This window comes from Saccostrea echinata, unplaced genomic scaffold (genome assembly GCF_033153115.1).
Source record: "Saccostrea echinata isolate AGI-Se365-2 ecotype Australia unplaced genomic scaffold, CSIRO_AGI_Sech_v1 ptg000030l, whole genome shotgun sequence".
In the NCBI taxonomy this organism is placed as follows: domain Eukaryota; kingdom Metazoa; phylum Mollusca; class Bivalvia; order Ostreida; family Ostreidae; genus Saccostrea; species Saccostrea echinata.
In genome coordinates this window covers 23305153-23323428 of record NW_026889779.1, presented here as the reverse complement: position 1 = coordinate 23323428, position 18276 = coordinate 23305153, and the positions used below count along the sequence as shown (strand labels likewise).

At 35.6% G+C, this 18276-nt stretch overlaps 1 protein-coding gene across 1 annotated transcript; it reads right to left on the bottom strand.

Moving 5' to 3' along the window:
* Positions 1-441: 441 nt before the first annotated feature.
* On the bottom strand, positions 442-10786 carry LOC133197558 (zinc finger protein Xfin-like). Its single transcript, XM_061333649.1, has 2 exons — positions 4359-10786; positions 442-1804 (listed from the first exon to the last, which is right to left on the bottom strand). Exons 1-2 carry the CDS (start codon positions 10767-10769, stop codon positions 1469-1471), a joined length of 6747 nt encoding a protein of 2248 aa, XP_061189633.1. The 5' UTR covers positions 10770-10786; the 3' UTR covers positions 442-1468.
* Positions 10787-18276: the final 7490 nt, after the last annotated feature.

The following is an 18276-nucleotide window of genomic DNA, read 5'->3' as shown; positions in this document are numbered from 1 at the left end:
GACAGGCCACATACGCTCAAGACAGATAGAACAGATAGTAATTCATTACCCTAGTCACTTAGGAATGATACACAGTGATACCAGTATGAAGACAGAGAATAGGTCAACTATTACTTAATATCATTGATGAATTGAACCATAGACTGGTATGAATGACTAATGTATCATAAAATGTGCTTTTTCTGGATAAAAAAAATTTTTTCATAGATCATAATTCAGAGATGGGGATAGTTATTGCTGAAAATGTGGGTTGTTGTTGTTGTTTTGTTTGTTTTTTTGTTTTTTTTAAATAAAGCAATTTTGATGGCTGTTCTTTGCTTATTTATCCTACAAATGTCCACAATGGACTTCCTTAAATACAACATCAACTGCAACAAAACTATCAAACTTGATCTTACATTACTTTATTATCACTTTCGTTAATGTACATATACAGTATTTATGCACAAAAAAATCCATCATATGAAAAATATAGTAAGAAAGACAACTCAAATATTCACTGCATAATTTTCATAAAAAAAATTAAAAAAAAAAAAAAACACTGATTACAAATGAATGCATAATACTTATTTAAAAAAAAAAGTATCAGTCCTTGTAAAAGAAACAAATAAGCTATAACAACTGTACTTCTTTTTTTATCTGAAACCCAGCCCAGGTAGATTCCATGCTGTGTGTTAAATATCATTACATGTATCAATCTCTTTATGAATCAATGACCATGCACTTTCATATTTAGGAACACGTTGTTCGAATCATTTTTTATCCTCTTTATAACTTACTTTAATAAAGTTCCATTTGTTCATTTTCAAAAAAAGTGTACATTTTATTTTACAGTCACATTCAATCATTGAAAATTAGGAAAAGTAATGTTCTGGACTGTAAAATTGATTTTGATTGGGTTAAAAAAAATTTTTACAAGGTCTTCACATTTTTGCCAGAGAAAATCTTACTTTTCATTACACTGCATCAAACTTTAAGGCTACTTAATATGAATCTAAGAAAGAACTCTTGATTAACATACAATATGAAGCAGTATTTACTTGTGGTAAGACAAAAAAAATCACGACTAAATAAATATAGCATACAAATATTTGATCACATCTTCACATTGGAATTGCTGGAAGCAAATCACTCACAAAATAAAAATACTTGTACTTACAAAGTACATCCTCATTAATTTATATACAGATATTTTCAAATGTAAATATTGTATAACAAGCACCAGGTGCTGGCAAAGAATATATTGCATTTAAACACAGTCATTTTAATTATTACATTTTTTTTTTGTTCAAATGTTTTAAGTTTTACATTTTTAAATAAAACATTTTTTTTAATACAACAGAATTTCACTTCTTTTCCATTCCTCTACGTACAGTTAACAATTACAGAGTTCATTTACAACTCATTGTTCAGGGACAGATAGAACTTGATGCTCTTGTACCTTCAGCCACTAATACATCATCCACCACTATAATTCTCCACCCTGTCCACTGTCTTCTTTCTCCTCTTCATTTATGTCTTCAGTTTTTTCACCCACCATCTCTTCTTCTTCCTCTTCATTGCTTTTTTCCTCTTCTTTCATATCAGCATCATCATAAATGTCGTCTATACTATCCAAAGTGGAGTCTTTCTTGAAGGATACCTCATCATCAACTTCTTCATGTCCATCATCCATCACACTGTCTGCCCCTTCATCCTCCTCCTGGTCTTCCATCATCTCCACATCTGACATCTCTTCTCCAAGAAGATCTTCTTCTTCTGCATCACTGAGTTCTGCCAACATTTGAACTTGTGTCATGTATTCCTGAAAAATTCAACAAAAACCATCACCCCATCTTACTTGACTTAAACAAAAAATTCTATTTATAATGCTGAAGTATCTATACAAAGGATGATTCTCTATAATGCCATTTTCCGGCCTACGATAAAATCACTTAAAAATGTGATTTTATGTAACTTTAATCATTGTATTTCATGATTTTGATGTTTGTTTTTCAACATCGATCACCTAAGTCGCGTGATTAAAAAATCACAAACTGCCGTCAAGTAAAGAAAAATTGAGGGTAGGTCTATTTACATCAAGTTTCTTTGCATGTTTCTAGATGTAAATGATCAAAAATTGTTTATTTATGTCGGAAACATATCAGACTTAAGTAATAAAGGCAAAGATTGTTTAATTTAAGGCTAAAGATATTTTTTATGGCAAGAATTTTGATGCATTCACATTTTGCATATTTTGAATGTAAATCTTTACAAAATGCACCTCGTATGATGTTGAAAAATGTTTAATTAGCATTTAATTAAAAGTATTATTTCATATATGTTTATATTGTAATTGTGTATTGTTTCTATAGATGTGGTACCTATTTTACGCATAAAATGCCCATGCAAGAAATGAGATTTCTAAGTTTCTATTGAACTATAAAAGTTGTGTATCAAATGTTTAAAGCAATGAATGAATTTTGTTTGTGATTAAATCAAAATTAAGTTGTAATTTATAAAATATAGTCTACATTTGCAAAAAAAAAAAAAAAATAACAATAAATAAAGAATTCATTAATTTACAGGATAAAAATATTAATGCAAGTACATCTTGATAGTCAGTACATAAAACTCGAAAGGTTGTATTGAAAATATATATATCGACGTAAAATGAAATAACATCGTAAGAGTTGCTTTTATTCAATTTAATTACGCATGTAAAACAATATATTTAATTTAAAATGCTATCTAAACTATAATACACAAATGTATGTGTAAAAGTCGAGTCCCCCCCCCCCCCCCACGGCACTCCATAAAATGGAGTAGATTTTAGATTTTCAACAGTTCCTTTCACTACGCATATCAGAAGTTTTAGTATATCCATGGACTAACAGAGTTCTACAACATCTCAGGAACAAAATGGACCGTAAGAGATGACACTCCTTTTGCACTCTTGAAACCTGAGGATTAAATTCTCTTTCCGTGCTGCGTCAAGAACTAAGGTGTTTAACACGGGTAGTGACAGTTCCTTTGCTAAGTCCTCAGCATTGAAAGTAAAAGTCATGGGTCTTTTGGATATTATCTTAAAGAAGGAGGTCCTGCCCCACGGTAGGTGTTGGTCAATACTGAAACCATGCATAAATCAAAATTGTGACACTTCACCTTAAGTGGTTGATCTCTTTATCTGGGTGAAAAATTCTAAAATGACCTAAAGCAACATTCAATTATCAATCACTTGACATTTAGGAACCCCTTTCCTCCTTGGCGTTTTATTTTCTAAGACAGAACTACTGTTCTCATAACTTATATTGATGCTACCAAAGAAGTGTGATGAATAGATTGAGTCCTCTCAACAATCAGTTAACAAAATACATGGATCCTATGTCACTCATACGGAAAAGTGTCCTTCTAAAAGGTCGAGGCGAGAATTTCCATTATGAAACCATCCCATCAGTAATTCTCTATCTATAAAAGTTACATGTGTACCCATAGAAAAATTAAGTTTATAACACAAATAGCAAATGCATCTTCCCGCTACAACAAAAATAGCTTTTATCATTTCTAGAACTAATAACAAATATGCAGTACTCCTAAGGAAATACAAATACAAAGAATTAGCATAGATAAACTAAACTACCCTATTAATAGTAATAATTATAATAAGTAACTTATATTCATGCCTTATACATGTAGTCTATAAAAAAATTTCTTTATTTCTAGCAGATAGTTCAATGAGACTTGTCTTCACGTAATTTCATAACAACCAGTCATTTCAGTCCTTTGATTTTAGATTTTTTAAGTAAAAAGTTTACCTTTTTTGAGTAAACATGCATGGCTTATATTAATTCTTAGTAAATCAATAGAAACATGTACTTTAAGTGGAAGTTTATAATAAGAAATAATCTACATAAGCTGATATCCTCCATTGTGAGTAGTTAGCTTTTTCCTGCATATATCGTAAAAATGAAGCGAAAAGTTTTTATTTACATGTCATAACCACCTTTAACCATGTTGATAATTTGGTAGTCACTTTTTATGTTCATAAGAAGTTTACTTGCAAATTTTGGTGTTGGTTAAAGGTGGTTATGACATGTGTAGGAGTTACCTAACACACCAACCCTCTTGAGTTTTCCCATTACCCTAATGCTAATACGGACCGATAGTACCTTACTTTGTGACCCTATATCATAACAAATACTTTTGTATCATTAACCAATCAACATTTATCATTAAAATGGAACATTAGCCTACTGACTCATGCAGTTTTTAAGGGAAAAAATACTATTTGAAAATTTGAAGTCATTGTAGGCCACAAAACGGCCTTATAGAGAATGATCCTTTAAACTGAAACATTCTACAACTTAATATTCACAAACCTCATAGTTGTTTCCCACTAAGTGTTGCATTTCATGTTTAACAAGGATATCAGATGTTGAAAACTCTCTTTCACAGTATTGGCAGATGTACTCGTAATTCTCCATTTCAGTCTTGGCTGTCTCTGGTTCAGTCTGGGACATCTCAGGTCTCTCCTCCAGCTGAATTGTCTCTGGTTCATTCTCTGTCACATTAGCCATCTCTTTAGTATTTTCTGTCTTGTTGTCATCCATCTGATCAGGCTCTGTAGGTTTCTTGTCAACATTTTCAATACTGCTCTCATTTGTAGCAAACTTCGTAGTGTTTTCTTCAATAGATGCAGAACCATTTTCCTCAATTGAATTATCTGTTTCTTTCTCACCTTTGATTGCCTCTGAAGTTTTCTCATTATCCTCACTGCCAGTATCCTCCAAGTTTGCCTTCCCACAGCCATCAGCACGATAGAGTTCTGCCACAAATAATGCTTCGGAGAGATCCGGATTTTTGGTTTGTTTGACTCGGTCAATCTCACCATTCTGTGCCAGCCAGCTTGAGAGCTCTGGCAAAGGGCAAAAATGAACCCCAATGTGTTGTGTAAGTAGATGTTGTTTGGACACAGAGTAATCACAATATGGACAGGCAAGTTCACTCTTGATCATATGAAATTTTAAATGAGCTAGAAGATGGTCTCGTCTGACATTGGCATAAGGGCATCTGTCACATCGGTACAATTTCTTTGGCTCTATGTCTAGCTCAGGTGAGTTTTCATACATGTCCATGTGATCATGTGTAACGCTAACAGAGAAGGTTCCTTTCTTGTCCAAGGGAGGCAGGGCACTAGATAAAGCAACATCTGCTGGAACCTCAGACAACATTTGGAGGTTAGAGAGGGATTGCACAGCCAGAAGATTCTGGTTAGGGGTCATATGAAGCTTCTGGTGTTGATTCAAAAGGTTGTTTGAGGGTACACTATAGTCACAGTACAGACACTGGCATCTCTGCTTACTGCCATGCAGAGCAACATGGCGCTCATAGTGAGACTTTTTTGCACTGGCATATGGACATTTCTCACAACTGTACTTTTTCCATCTTGCAATTTCGTAAAGCGTGTCCACTTTATTGTCATACGAAATGTCTCCCACATCTGAACTGGACTCTTCCATTTCCTCCATTACAGGGGCACTCTCCTCTCCATTCTCCAGCTCCAGTGAAAGGTCCATAGATGTGTCTGCTCTGTAGCTTGGCTGATGTACCTTAAGGTGGTGTGATAGAAGACCTTTGGATCCCACATAGTAATCACAATGAGGGCACTTTAGCAAAAGGTTTTTGGACTTCCTAAATCCATGCATGAGTTGATGAAGACGAAGGTTTCGCAAACGTAGATTCATGTAGGGACACTTGTCACATGTGTGCATCTTCCTATATACACCATTTTTCAGAGCATACCCAGGCCTATTACCAACAGAACATGCAATTTTCATTGGTGACATGGCTGGCTTTTGTGAAATACTGGGAGTAATCTTAGATGAGATCATGCGCTGCTTGTACATGGCTAATGTGACTGTGTCTTGTATGGCACTCGATTCTGTTATGTCAGACTTGCAAGGTGAGGATGACACAGGGCTTGCATTTCCCGGAGAATGCCCAGCTGCCTCATGCATCCTCATATGTTGGTTAATCAGCCTCTTGTGTGTTACCCAATAGTCACAGTAATCACACTTAAACTCAGAGGTGGACCTCTGGCGATGAAACTGTTTATGGTAAAGGAAATCATTCTTGCTGTTAGTTGTGTATGGACATATGTTACACTTGTAACGTTTTGGTGTTCCACTTGGTGACTGGGGTGGAAACATTGACATTTTCTTGGTGGGTGTGGACTTCATGTTGGCAGCCTCCTTCTGTCTCAGGTACATGTCCTGAAGATGGAGCCGCATATGTTGATGTAGCAGACGTTTTGCAACGACATAATAAGGACAGAATTTACACTTCTCCTGTAGAATCCCTGGTTGTGGTTTGTGACAACTCTCGTGGAAATGAAGCAGATTTGGTTTACTTGTCCTGTAAGGACAAATGCCACACTTGTGTTTCTTAGGGTCACTTGGTTGCTTAAAGAGATCATCTTTGGGTGGCTGCATTTTATCAGAGGAAGAGGAGCTTGTCCGTTTCTTCTCCTCTGACTGATAAAATTTGTGAACAACATCTATCAAGTTAGAGTAATCCTTTGTTTTATGAGTCTGACGAATGTGACGACAAACTGAAGACCTCCAATTGGCTTGAAATGTGCAAAGTTTGCATCTAAATGATTCAATGTACCTCATAGTATCCTCCTTATCATCGGACAAATAGTCACTTTCCTCGGATTCCTCTTCCACTTTTTCAGAGTTGTTGTCCTCTTCTCTTGCAACATCGCATTCTGCTTTCAAGTCTCTGATGTACTTTATAGAAACTTTACATACTGACATATTTTCTGTACCATGTTTTGCCTTAATGTGCCTGAAAGCTGAGCTCCTATAATTTGTTGCATAGTGGCACTCATTGCATTTGTAAGCCTTTACTCCATGGGACGACAGATGCTTAATGACCAGAAGTTTGTCTTTGTTGGTGAATTTACATCTGGCGCATTTCCAAATCCTACCTGAATCTTTTTTCTCCAAAGTCTTCATAGTATTTCGACGGAATCGTGGATTATACTCATATTCTGTCAGTGATTTTTTGGCCTCTTCAGTACCAAGAAGAATTATTTTTGCTCTGACAACTCCATGTTTCCTTTTAATATGGCGAACCAGGTCACTTCTCCAGTTGGACCTGTATGGACAAGCTGAGCATTTAAACTGCTTGAAAACACTTCTTGAAGGCATTTTATCCCTGTGATATTTCTCCTTCTCTGGTGTTTTTGGTTTTTCTACTGATTTATTTTGGTTAGCATTGTTAGCTGCTGCTAGCTGTCTCATGTAGTCATGGTAAGTTCTCTTGGCTTCATCCTCATCCATTGTAATAACTGTGGCATGCATGTTGGGATGTTTCATTCTCATGTGTTTGTTCAAATCCCATTTCCAGTTTGACCGATGGCCACAAGCAGAGCATTTGAATGGTTTAATATAGCCAAACACCTTAGGGTTAGCAGATACTAGTGGTTTGTTTGTAGGAGTTGGTGTAGACTTTCCACTCAGAGGTTCATCAATATTCCTACGAGTTGTTTCATTTTTGTAGTATATCTTAACTTCCATGTTAGGGTGTATAAAGCTATAGTGCCTTTTCATGTCTCCCTGACTGTTAGTTCTTTTCTCACAATTAGGCTCTCCACAGCGGAATGGTTTGTGTGCCTCAGCAGGATTCACTTTGGACAGTTTCACCAGTTTGTTCTGTGACTTTGGTTTTAGGTCCTCAGGAGACAGCAATGTGCCACTGGATCCTTCAATATATATTATCTTGACATCCATGTATGGATGAATGTAATGATAATGCTTTTTTATATCTGCTTTGAAGGCACATTTCTTTCCACACTCAGCACACATGTAGGGTTTATCGCTTTTCTCTGTTGATTGTCTGTTGTTATTTGAAGTGCTGGGTAAATCTGTAGAGTTATCAGATTTGTTGTTCTTGCCTTTTTCATCACCTCCATGATAAACAATATCAATAGCCTTGCCATTGTGAACCGTTCTGATGTGTCGGCTTACAGTCCACCGCATACTGGATTTGAAGCCACATGCTGCACATTTGTATCCTTTCCACTTGGGACTCAGTGCCTCTGCATCTTTCTTGCTCTCTTTGGCTGTTGGGTCATAATTTAAATGGTGTTCTCTCCTGACCACAGGCATAGTGTCCATATAAGATTTGATAGTAGCCTCTGCTTCTTGCTCACTCATCTTGACAACATCCAGACTGCTCTCTGGATGGTCCCGCTTTATGTGTTTACGAATATCCCACTTCCAGTTTGCCCTCCTTCCACATACAGGACACATGTACTGCTTTAAATTGGTGTGAGTTGAAACATGAGCCGATAGCTTAGAAGGAGCATTGGTTGTAAAAGGACAGTATTCACACTTGAATACAGTATCTTTGGAAGGGGATGGAGATACACTTCTGGAGTTTTCTCTTGAATTTGTTCCATCATTTCCAAATGAATTTTCTGTGTTAGAGCTGATATTACTTTCTTCATTATCGTTATCCAAATGTCCATACATGTCACTCTGCATGCTCGGATCTGAAAGATTGGAGTCATTGTTTTCCGACAAGTCCTCTGCGTATTTCCCATCTTCACTATCAACATCCATTTGGCTAGAGCGACCTCCCTTTTCTTTGATTTTGTTCTCTAGGATAGTAATGACCTCCTCAATTTTGACACCACCAGTCATGACTGCTGGATGATGCTTAAACATATGTCTTCTGATATCCCCTTTCCAGTGAGTTTGATATTTGCAGTAGTTACAACGAAAAGGCTTGCTATCTTTATGCTTTCTTGAATGACGGTCCACCTCAGATTTCCATGGTGATGCGAAGGAACAGGAAGGGCATTTGAACATGGCTGGAGAAGACTTCCTGTTGGGCACCATAGGAACTCTCAAGATAGGTACATTTGAAGGTTCCATTTTATGATCACGTCTAAGATGAACATTTAAATCTCCAACATATTTATATTGCTTGGAGCACTCTGGGCATTTATACCTCTTCTCCATAGAATGGACTGCAGAATGCCTCTTAACATCACTTGGCAGTTTTCCTACAAAACTGCACTGTTGACATTTTAGGTCCTCTGCTGTGAAGGATTGTTGATTAGATAAATCACTGCTGTTTAGGTTAGATGAATCAGAGTGGTAGGACATATCCTCCATTGCTTCCAGACTATCATTCTGCTCCTCTTGTAACATCTGCAGCAAATGATTTCTCATCCTTTTATTGTGCTTTAACTTCATATGTCTATCCAAGTCCCAAGATCTCTTATACTTCAAGCCACACCAAGGACATGCATAAGTTCCATCAGGTGCTTGAAGTTTGTAACTATATTTGGCCACCACATGTTCTTTTGGGTCACTTCCTACTGAGTTTGGAGTCACTTCTCGACTATCATCCACTTCATACTCCATCTGCTCTACCTGTGGCTGGTCCATTGCTCCATGATTTGATTGGTCAATTGTTCCTCTGGTAGTGTCTATTTCCACTGCTGCTTCATCCTCCTCCTCAGGAGCATGAGGAATCACTACAGTGATGTCCTCATGTATGCTGGAGTGACTGGTTGCCATGTGCCTAATGATTGCCCTATCATTATCACTGGAAAATGAACAGAAATTGCATTTGTTGGCAAAAGAGTTGGTGTGGTTATTGCGATGTCTCTCATAATTGGGCTTGAAGTCTGTACTGTAGTCACACTCAGAACACTGGTAGGCTGAAGATTTAGTCTGCCTCATACCTTCACTGTGTTCTGTGTGGCAAGCTTGCTCATACCCACCATCACCAGAGGCTCCAGTTTCTTCATAGTAAGTTGAATACTCCATTTCACACTGCTGGCTGGGCACACTGGCCATTGCATCAGTGTTTTGTGTCTGGACCTTCGTGGACTGGTCTCCTGCATTGCCATGCTCAGCCTTGTGGGCAAAAAACTCAATTTTCTTTGTTGTTTTAAAGTCACACAAGGTGCAGGAAAACTGTTTGGCATTCAAGTGACTAGAGTTAACATGTTTCTGTACAAAGCCTCTGTCTGGGTTATTGAATGCACACTTCCTACATTTAAAGTTAACATGACCAGTTGAGCTGACTACTTCCTCTATATAAATATCCATGTCTACTGAATTTGTTATGGTTCCTTTGGACACTGCAGCAACTCTGTTGCTTCTTTCTGCTTTTACCATGGTTGGGAGTCCCTCTAAAGAGTCCTGAGATTTGCTTGTTACCAATTTAGGCATAGGGGTCTTGACATTACTTTTTGCCTCATACAAAGTCTCAATGTCTGCAGAATCAATATCTGTCTTGTGCACCATTTGAACATGTTTCTTTATTTTCTGTTTAAACCTTGAACAGTACTCACAGTAAGCACAGGTAAAAATGCTCATGTTGTAAGTGTGAGCCTCTACTTGATGAAAAAGAAAGGTTCTTGATTTCCCCGTGCTAAATCCACATTCCGAGCAGTAGTAGGACCTGTTCTTGGCCTTCCCTGGCACTAGGCTCTGGCTCTCACTGCTTTTTCCATCTGTAGACTTTGGTGTAGCATGGCTGTCAGATGCTGTACTTTCTTTAGGTCGTATTCTAGAAATGGTGATTCCCTTTGCAGTAGCTGCTGAGGCAAACATTGGGACAGCAGACTTGGTTTTCCCTTTTGTCTTTTTGCGTTCTTTTTTGCATCTTACCCTATGCCGCTTGAAAATGTAGATATTTTTTGTAGCAAACTCACACAAGTCACATTTGTGCAAAGGGAGGTTTACAGCTTTATTTTTCCCCATCACTGCTCCAGCTGGACAACCTGTAAAACAAAAAATGGTGCAATGTATGATAATCAATGAATACATGTATATTTATTCAATGTCAGATACATTTTTTTTAATTATATTTTCAACAGTGAATTAATTTATTGAATAAAAGTGATATTCTCTCACAGTGTGAAAGGATACCAAAGTGATATTCTGTCACAGTGTTAAAGTAAAAAATAACATCTGGCCTGTCATGAGATATAGTAACTAAACCATCTTGATAGAGACTATAGAGACTAAAACTGCCAATTTATTCCCAAATATGTGGCTAAAATCCATGTTACTATGTTTTCAATCACACAACTGCTAAGCTGGCGTCTCAACCCCTCAACTATGAGGACACAGCCTATGACACTGTGTTAAGAAATGATAGAGGCAAAGGGAAAATCAAAGAATATGTAATAAACAGAAAATTCGATGATTTGTAGTTAGATATGGAATTTATTTCACTCGTGAGACAGGATTTTTTAAAATACTTTCACTCGTGCTTCCCTCTCATGAAAATATAAAAAAAAAATCTGTCCCACTTCTGAAATAAATTCCATATCCAACTACAAAACAGTGAATATCCTCCATTTACATTTCTTTGAGAGAGAGAGAAATGTCTCTTACTTCAATTACCTTGCCATCCCTTAACTTTTATTAAATACTGTGAAATTACTTATTTATAGGGGTATAGTGGATGCTGTTAATTTTGTTGATTTCATGGTATGAAGAAACTGAATGTGGCTTGATTTCCTGGTATGAAGAAACTGAATCTTGCTTGACTGTTCTTGAGAAGATTTTAAAAGATTTTTCCTATATATTCTGACGTAAAACTATGATAACTTATTCTGGCCTCATCCTATATTATATCATCCATATATCCCTGGGGACTTGAATCTGCAGTACCTGAAAATGCTTCCAAATCAATGTCTAATCATGGCCTTGATGTTTGTTCCTAAATATTCCCAAGCAACTTTTTGATCCCTTATTTTGGCTTTAACCTACCCCAAGGGGCCATGGTTTAAACAATCTTAAAACAGAACTACCTGAGGGTGCTTGTACATCATGGCTTTTCTGTTCTTGACAAGATTCCAATGCTTAAGTCCTCTTTTGTGATCGAACCTTACTCCTTGGGGGGGGGGGGGGGGGGGGATAGGGAGGTCATCAGGGTTTGAAAAAAACTTGAATCTACACCATCTGAGGATGCTCTAATATCAATATGACTCATAATGCCCATGCTGTTCTTGAGAAGAAAATTTTGTTTCCTACATATTCCTATGAAAAACATTGATTGCCCACTGTGGCCCTACCCTACCATCAGGGGTCATGATTTCAACAACCTTGAATCCTTGAATCTACACTACCTGAGGATGCCCCATATCAATATGAGTAATCATGCCTTTGCTGTTCTTGAGAAGAAGACTTTTAAAGATTGTTTCCTACATTTTCCTTTATAAAACTTTGTCTGTTATGGCCCCACCTTAACCCAGCAGTTGACCCGAGCTTCATGATTTGAACAAATTTGAATCTACACTATGTAATGAAATTGTAAGTTTCAACTTTTCTGGCCCAGTGTTTCTTGAGAAGAAGATTTTAAAACATTACTCTTTTAAATTCCTGTATAAAACTTTGATTGCCCATAATGGCCCCACCCTACCCCAGGGTACACTATGTAATGAAGCTTTTGCCTAATGGTTTTTGAGATGATTTTTGAAAGTTGCCATTAAATTTTCACTAATTCTTAAATAGCTCTCCCTTGAAAAAGGAAATGGCCCATCAAATGAAGAAACTTAATCCCCTTCACCAAAGGATGCTTTTTGGCAAGTTTGGTTGAAATTGGCCTAGCAGAACTGCTTAATGAAAATTTGTTATCTTCTCCAGAACTGGAGAAGATAACAAATTTTCATCAGAAAAGCTCACTTGAGCCTTTTGCTCAGGTAAGCTGATAATACCTGCTGGATTTGTTGTATATCAATTCTTCAAGTGGTCCTTACACTTCATTAATGGTTTAATTGCTGACTTCATCTCTGCAAAAAAAAAAAAAAAAATTCAACTGTGAAATAATGGCCAGGATTTAATAGTTTAACTTGGGTTGTCAATTCAATCAATTTTTAGTAACTGGTTACTCGCCTGCCATTCCATTTGCATACTCATTTTTCAAGAAAAAAAAATCAAAATTTAAAACTATTTATTTTCATGATCGTATGTTTTCTCTTTGAATGTAATTTCAGGACCTGAATGAGATAGCTATGACATTAATTCAGTCATGGAGTGAAAAGAATATAAAATTCAAATATAATTTATTAAAAATATAAATACACTTAAAATAATAAAAATTCAGTTTTGATTTACTGAAACTTTGGAATGATTATCAATATCAAATCAAATGTAAATACATTTCATAAATTTCAACATTCATGTTCTCGAACATTTGCAAAGGCATGCAATTCAACTATTATATAACTCATGTTATGTGATCAGAATGTGAGCCTGAAATTTTGTTCGCTACGTGAAGACTTTAAAAAGTTTGAAATGGTTAGGAGTGAAACGGTTCACCGCGGTATCAATTCACCGCGGTATTTTTTCTCGGTTTGATACACGGTGCAAAATCTCTAATTTTCGGTTCGGTTCATTTTTCGGTCGGGATCGTTATTCAGTCGGGTTTGGCATAAGGTAAAACACGTTACTCAGTATAAATAATTATAGAAAACCTAAATTTTTGATGACTGATAGCTTGTAAAATAAATTTTGACAGTCAAATAATTTTAATCAATTTCTTCTAGTCAATTTGCAAATAAAATTCGTAAAATATGCGACTAGATTTAGAAAAAGAAAGCATAAAACAACGTTGAATTTGTTTCATTCTATCAAAATGTATCGTATCGAAAATAACCGAACCGAGACAAAATTATACAATACGTATCGAACCGCGAAGGAGGTGTATCGTTTCACCCCTAGAAATGGTTGTTTTTCCTGTATTTATTATCTTTAATGTATTATACAGACACATACCTATACCAGTTATATAGTTTCTGCATTTTTGATTTATTAATTATATCATATTTAGATATACTCATTTTTGTACTGTGTGATTTATCAAAAAACAGATCTCTTTGCCACTGAATACAAGTTCATAAACACTATCAAACATAATGTTAAAGATTTTAAGCCAATATTTAGTTAGGTATGTGTGTAATATTTCAGGCACAGTTGAGACAGGATCACTTTGTACCCTGAGCCATCTCTGTCCATCTTTTGGAGAAGAGCCATATTTTTCACTATCAAGATCATCTGCAGACATTAACTTACGTTTCCTCTAATATTTCATTATTTATTTTATTACATGTAGTAATTTGTTGGTGTGGAATACTGTTACTCAAGAATAATTAACTGACTATCAGAATAATGAGTTGACACATATCATACTCAATTATTGCAATTTAAAATCAACAAATCAAAAATTGATGCCATTAAAAATTGGTTCCGATATAAATCTAAATGCATGTTATTGTAATATAAAACAAGAGGCCCAAGGGCCTAGAATCGCCCTTCTGAAAATTGTACAACCTATAATCTCACTTGTTTTAAGCCTCTTGGTAATACATGATTAAGGATAAAGTCTTGAAATTCCAAGAGTAGGTCAGCATGGCAACAATTGACAAAGTTCAATAATTCCAAGCCAAGTAGTATCTGAAACACTTAAATTTAGCCATGAAGTTGCAAAAATATGGTCACAGTGACCTACTTTTTGGTTGATACACTCTGATGACTCAAATTGCATCAACTGACAAAGTTTGATGATTCCAAGTCAATTAGTAACTGAAAAAGCCATCAAATTCCAAAAGTAGGTCACGGTGACCTACTTATTGGTTGACACACTCCAGGTACCAAAGATGCATCAACTGACAAAGTTTGATAATTTCAAGCGAATTAGTGTCTGAAATATTAAAATTAAGCCATGAAATAGCAAAAGTAGGTCACAGTGACTTACTTTTTGGTTGATACACTCCATAGACTCAAGATGCATCAACTGACCAAGTTTGATGATTCAAAGTCAATTAGTAACTGAAAAAGCCATCAAATTCCAAAAGAAGGTCAAAGTGAACTATTTTTTGGTTGACAAACTTTGAGGACCAAGATGCATCAACTGACAAAGTTTGATGATTCTAAGCCAATTAGTGACTGAAATAGCCATCCAATTCCAAAAGTAGGTCACGGTGACCTACTTTTTGATTGACAAACTCCAAGGACTCAAGATGCATCAACTGACTAAGTTTGATGATCCTATGCTTCAAAGTGTCCAAAATATACCCCTAAAACAATTCGAAAATGAATACCTGTAAAATTCCAAAAGTAGGTCACAGTGACCTACTTTTTGATAAATCTGTTTTAAGGCCCCTAGGTGCATTAACTTACAAGGTTTGATGATTCTAAACCTCTTAGTATCTGAAACCATGAAAATTTGACCCTTTGGAAATATGTTTTTTCTGAAGTAACTTCCAAAGAAAATGAGCATGACTTGAATTCCCATGACCCATTGATGATTTGATCGTGTTCAGAATTCTTCCCCTGCCCCCTCTCTGGAGACTTCCCTCCCAAATTCTGGATTCTCCGATCCAAATAACTACTCAATGGCTCTGAGTATCGAGTATAGGTATAAATTTGAAGCCCTCCAACTGCAAGTGGTGGCAATAATCTCCTTATGAGTGAAAAATTCTCAAGTGGGACCTTAAACAACAAACAATACCTAGCTGTGACTTTGCTGTCCTTAATTATATTAATGAAATTGTTTAAATATAAATTTAACAAGTATAGATCTGCATATTATCCTTGGGATAGTTATGAAGTTGAAAGTTTAAAATTTCAAGGTTTCCTTTCATAGGGAAGCCTGGATAGCTCAGTCCTGAGATTGAATCCAAACTATATTGATTAAAACTTTAGTACTTAATTGTAACTTTCCTGTGCTTTATATAATCCTAGCCTGAGAAAGTTGTAGAAGTCCTGACAATTTCATGTATGTGTAACTGTGTAAGCACTCTACAAGGCTAAGATGTAAGTGATTGATGAGATTTGTATATCAATTGATGAAAATAATAACTCAAATGAAGATATTTGTATGGTTTTATAGGATAAGATTTTGTCTGCAAAACGAACATCCATGATTGCTACAACTAACGTTAACAGCAACTTAACATACTTCATTGGTAAGACTGTTTATATCCTAATTATAATTAGCACATTAATCTTGGAAATTTGTATCATGATTCCAAAATCAAATGAATGCAAAACCAGTGTAAGTAAGTCCTAATCAATCATGACCAGGCAGCATGATTTCTGCAGTCATTATAATCTTCACTCTCTATGTTCATGATGTTAAGTTTGTCTTCAGGAAGAGAGTATTAAATACAATCCTTATTAAAAATCTAAATCTATGTATATATAACAACAGAATGCTTCACTGTATAAGCCTATTACATGTATTATATTTTAAACTAGTGATTATTGATTTGTTACAGTCATTCTTGAGAAAAAATTTTGATCAGGAATATGTAGATGGAATAGACTAAGAGAGATAAAAAATAAAGTTGTGTAAAAAAAATTATTTAATAAAATCATTGAAGGGGGGGGGGGCATCATAAAAGCAGGGTCCTGTCCACAAGCACCTGTGTTCAGTTACTGTAACATTCTTGAAATCTACACAAAGAAACTTATAATAAATTTCAAGAAACAATGTATAAAAGTGGCAGATAATTTAATTACTACAAGAGTACTGGTCATTGAATTGATTGGAAAATTACCAAGGATTTAATCAAACTATTGTAGTGGAGTTGTATTTTTCATGAGAGTTATCTCTCTCTTGGTTCTCAGAGGAAGTGAGCGGTTGTCATTGACAACTGGTGCTATCGTCTGAGAACCCGGCGTATTCATTCTGCTCCCTGGGTCATTCTGTGTTTCTTTTATTCAAATACAGATGTTTTTAGGAGTTTGTATCCTCTTCATTTATTTATCTATTTATTGTGGTAATTACATCCATATTTCGAAGCTGAATAACTGAATTTATTTATTTATAGCCTATTTATAGGTAAATATATCCACTACATTTTCCTTGAATTTCATTGTTTACTTGAATTATTTTGTTATTTGTTGATTAATTAAATATCATTTTATAAAAAAAATCACAGTCATTTAATATATCTGAATAATTGTTGCTGTTCTTTATTGTTTACGATCTGGTATCTCGTGATAATCCGGGATAATTTCAGTGGCATATAACAAACCACTGTTACACTACTAAGTCTTATGCAAAAATATACAATGATGTACACATACAATCATGCTTAAATTTACAAAAATGCTTCCAAAAATGTTTTCTGTAAAAATTAATAGTTTAATTTGGACATTTGATCCAATTCTGGTGCATCGAGGAGAAAAGTAAAAGGTGTCAAAGAACTGGCTGCCAGTTAGGACCTCTAATTTTTGTTGATATTTAATCTACTTTTTCACATTTGTGACTTCTCTAGGACCACTTCAGTAAGTTTAGCTTAAACAATAACCAGACTAATGACATTAAGCAAACTACATAAAGGCAAAATTGTTGTTAATATTCAAATTAGAATATATAATTTTAATTATGTTATATGTAATTAAAATTATGAGCAGATGTACATATTCATTCAAAAAGTTACATATATCTATGGACTCTTATTGAACAATTAGGGATTTTGAGGGTCACCAAAGATACTTTGCAATTCTACAAAAATTATCTATGCCACCATATGCTGAAGTAAATAACCAAAAATCTTTTCACTTATCCTGTCTTGGTGAAAAGGTTTTTGTTAAACATGACTAAGCCAACTGCTGAACTGGTCATGTGGATTACTTTTGCGTCTCCATATATCAAACATATGTCTTGGGGCTCTGTACTATCATACAATAACAAGCAAATGAGCTGACATGATACACAAGCAAACACAAGATGCCAGACTACATAATGATAGTCTCTGCAATAACGTTTTCTTACATTGTAAGATATTATGTAGGTCGATACACGGGCCTCGGCAACGTAGAACTAGTGAGATTACAAATCAATGTCTATAGATAGCGCACACGGAAGGCGTCTGCTACAATCCGATTGTTTACACTGACGGGATTCGTTTGTCCTCGTCAATTCATACTGTCCATATATTGTTTTTTTCATACATAATTCAGAACAAATAATATTATACAACATATGGTCCTACACTAGGTAGGTTTTTCATAGGAGAATCCTTCATTTTTCACGAATACAAAGAAGTTCCTGCTTTATTTATGGTGTGGACAGCAGCCATCTTGATTGCACGAGAATCGCCTCGACAATCAAACCTCCTCATGAATCGCCTAGTCCAGAGACCTTTCAAGACAAAAACAAAGGGGACATAAAATTGTGTTATACTTACATCGTACTTTGAATTCGTTGATTTCCAGGTCGGGAGTTTTCCGTGGGTCATTGATAAAC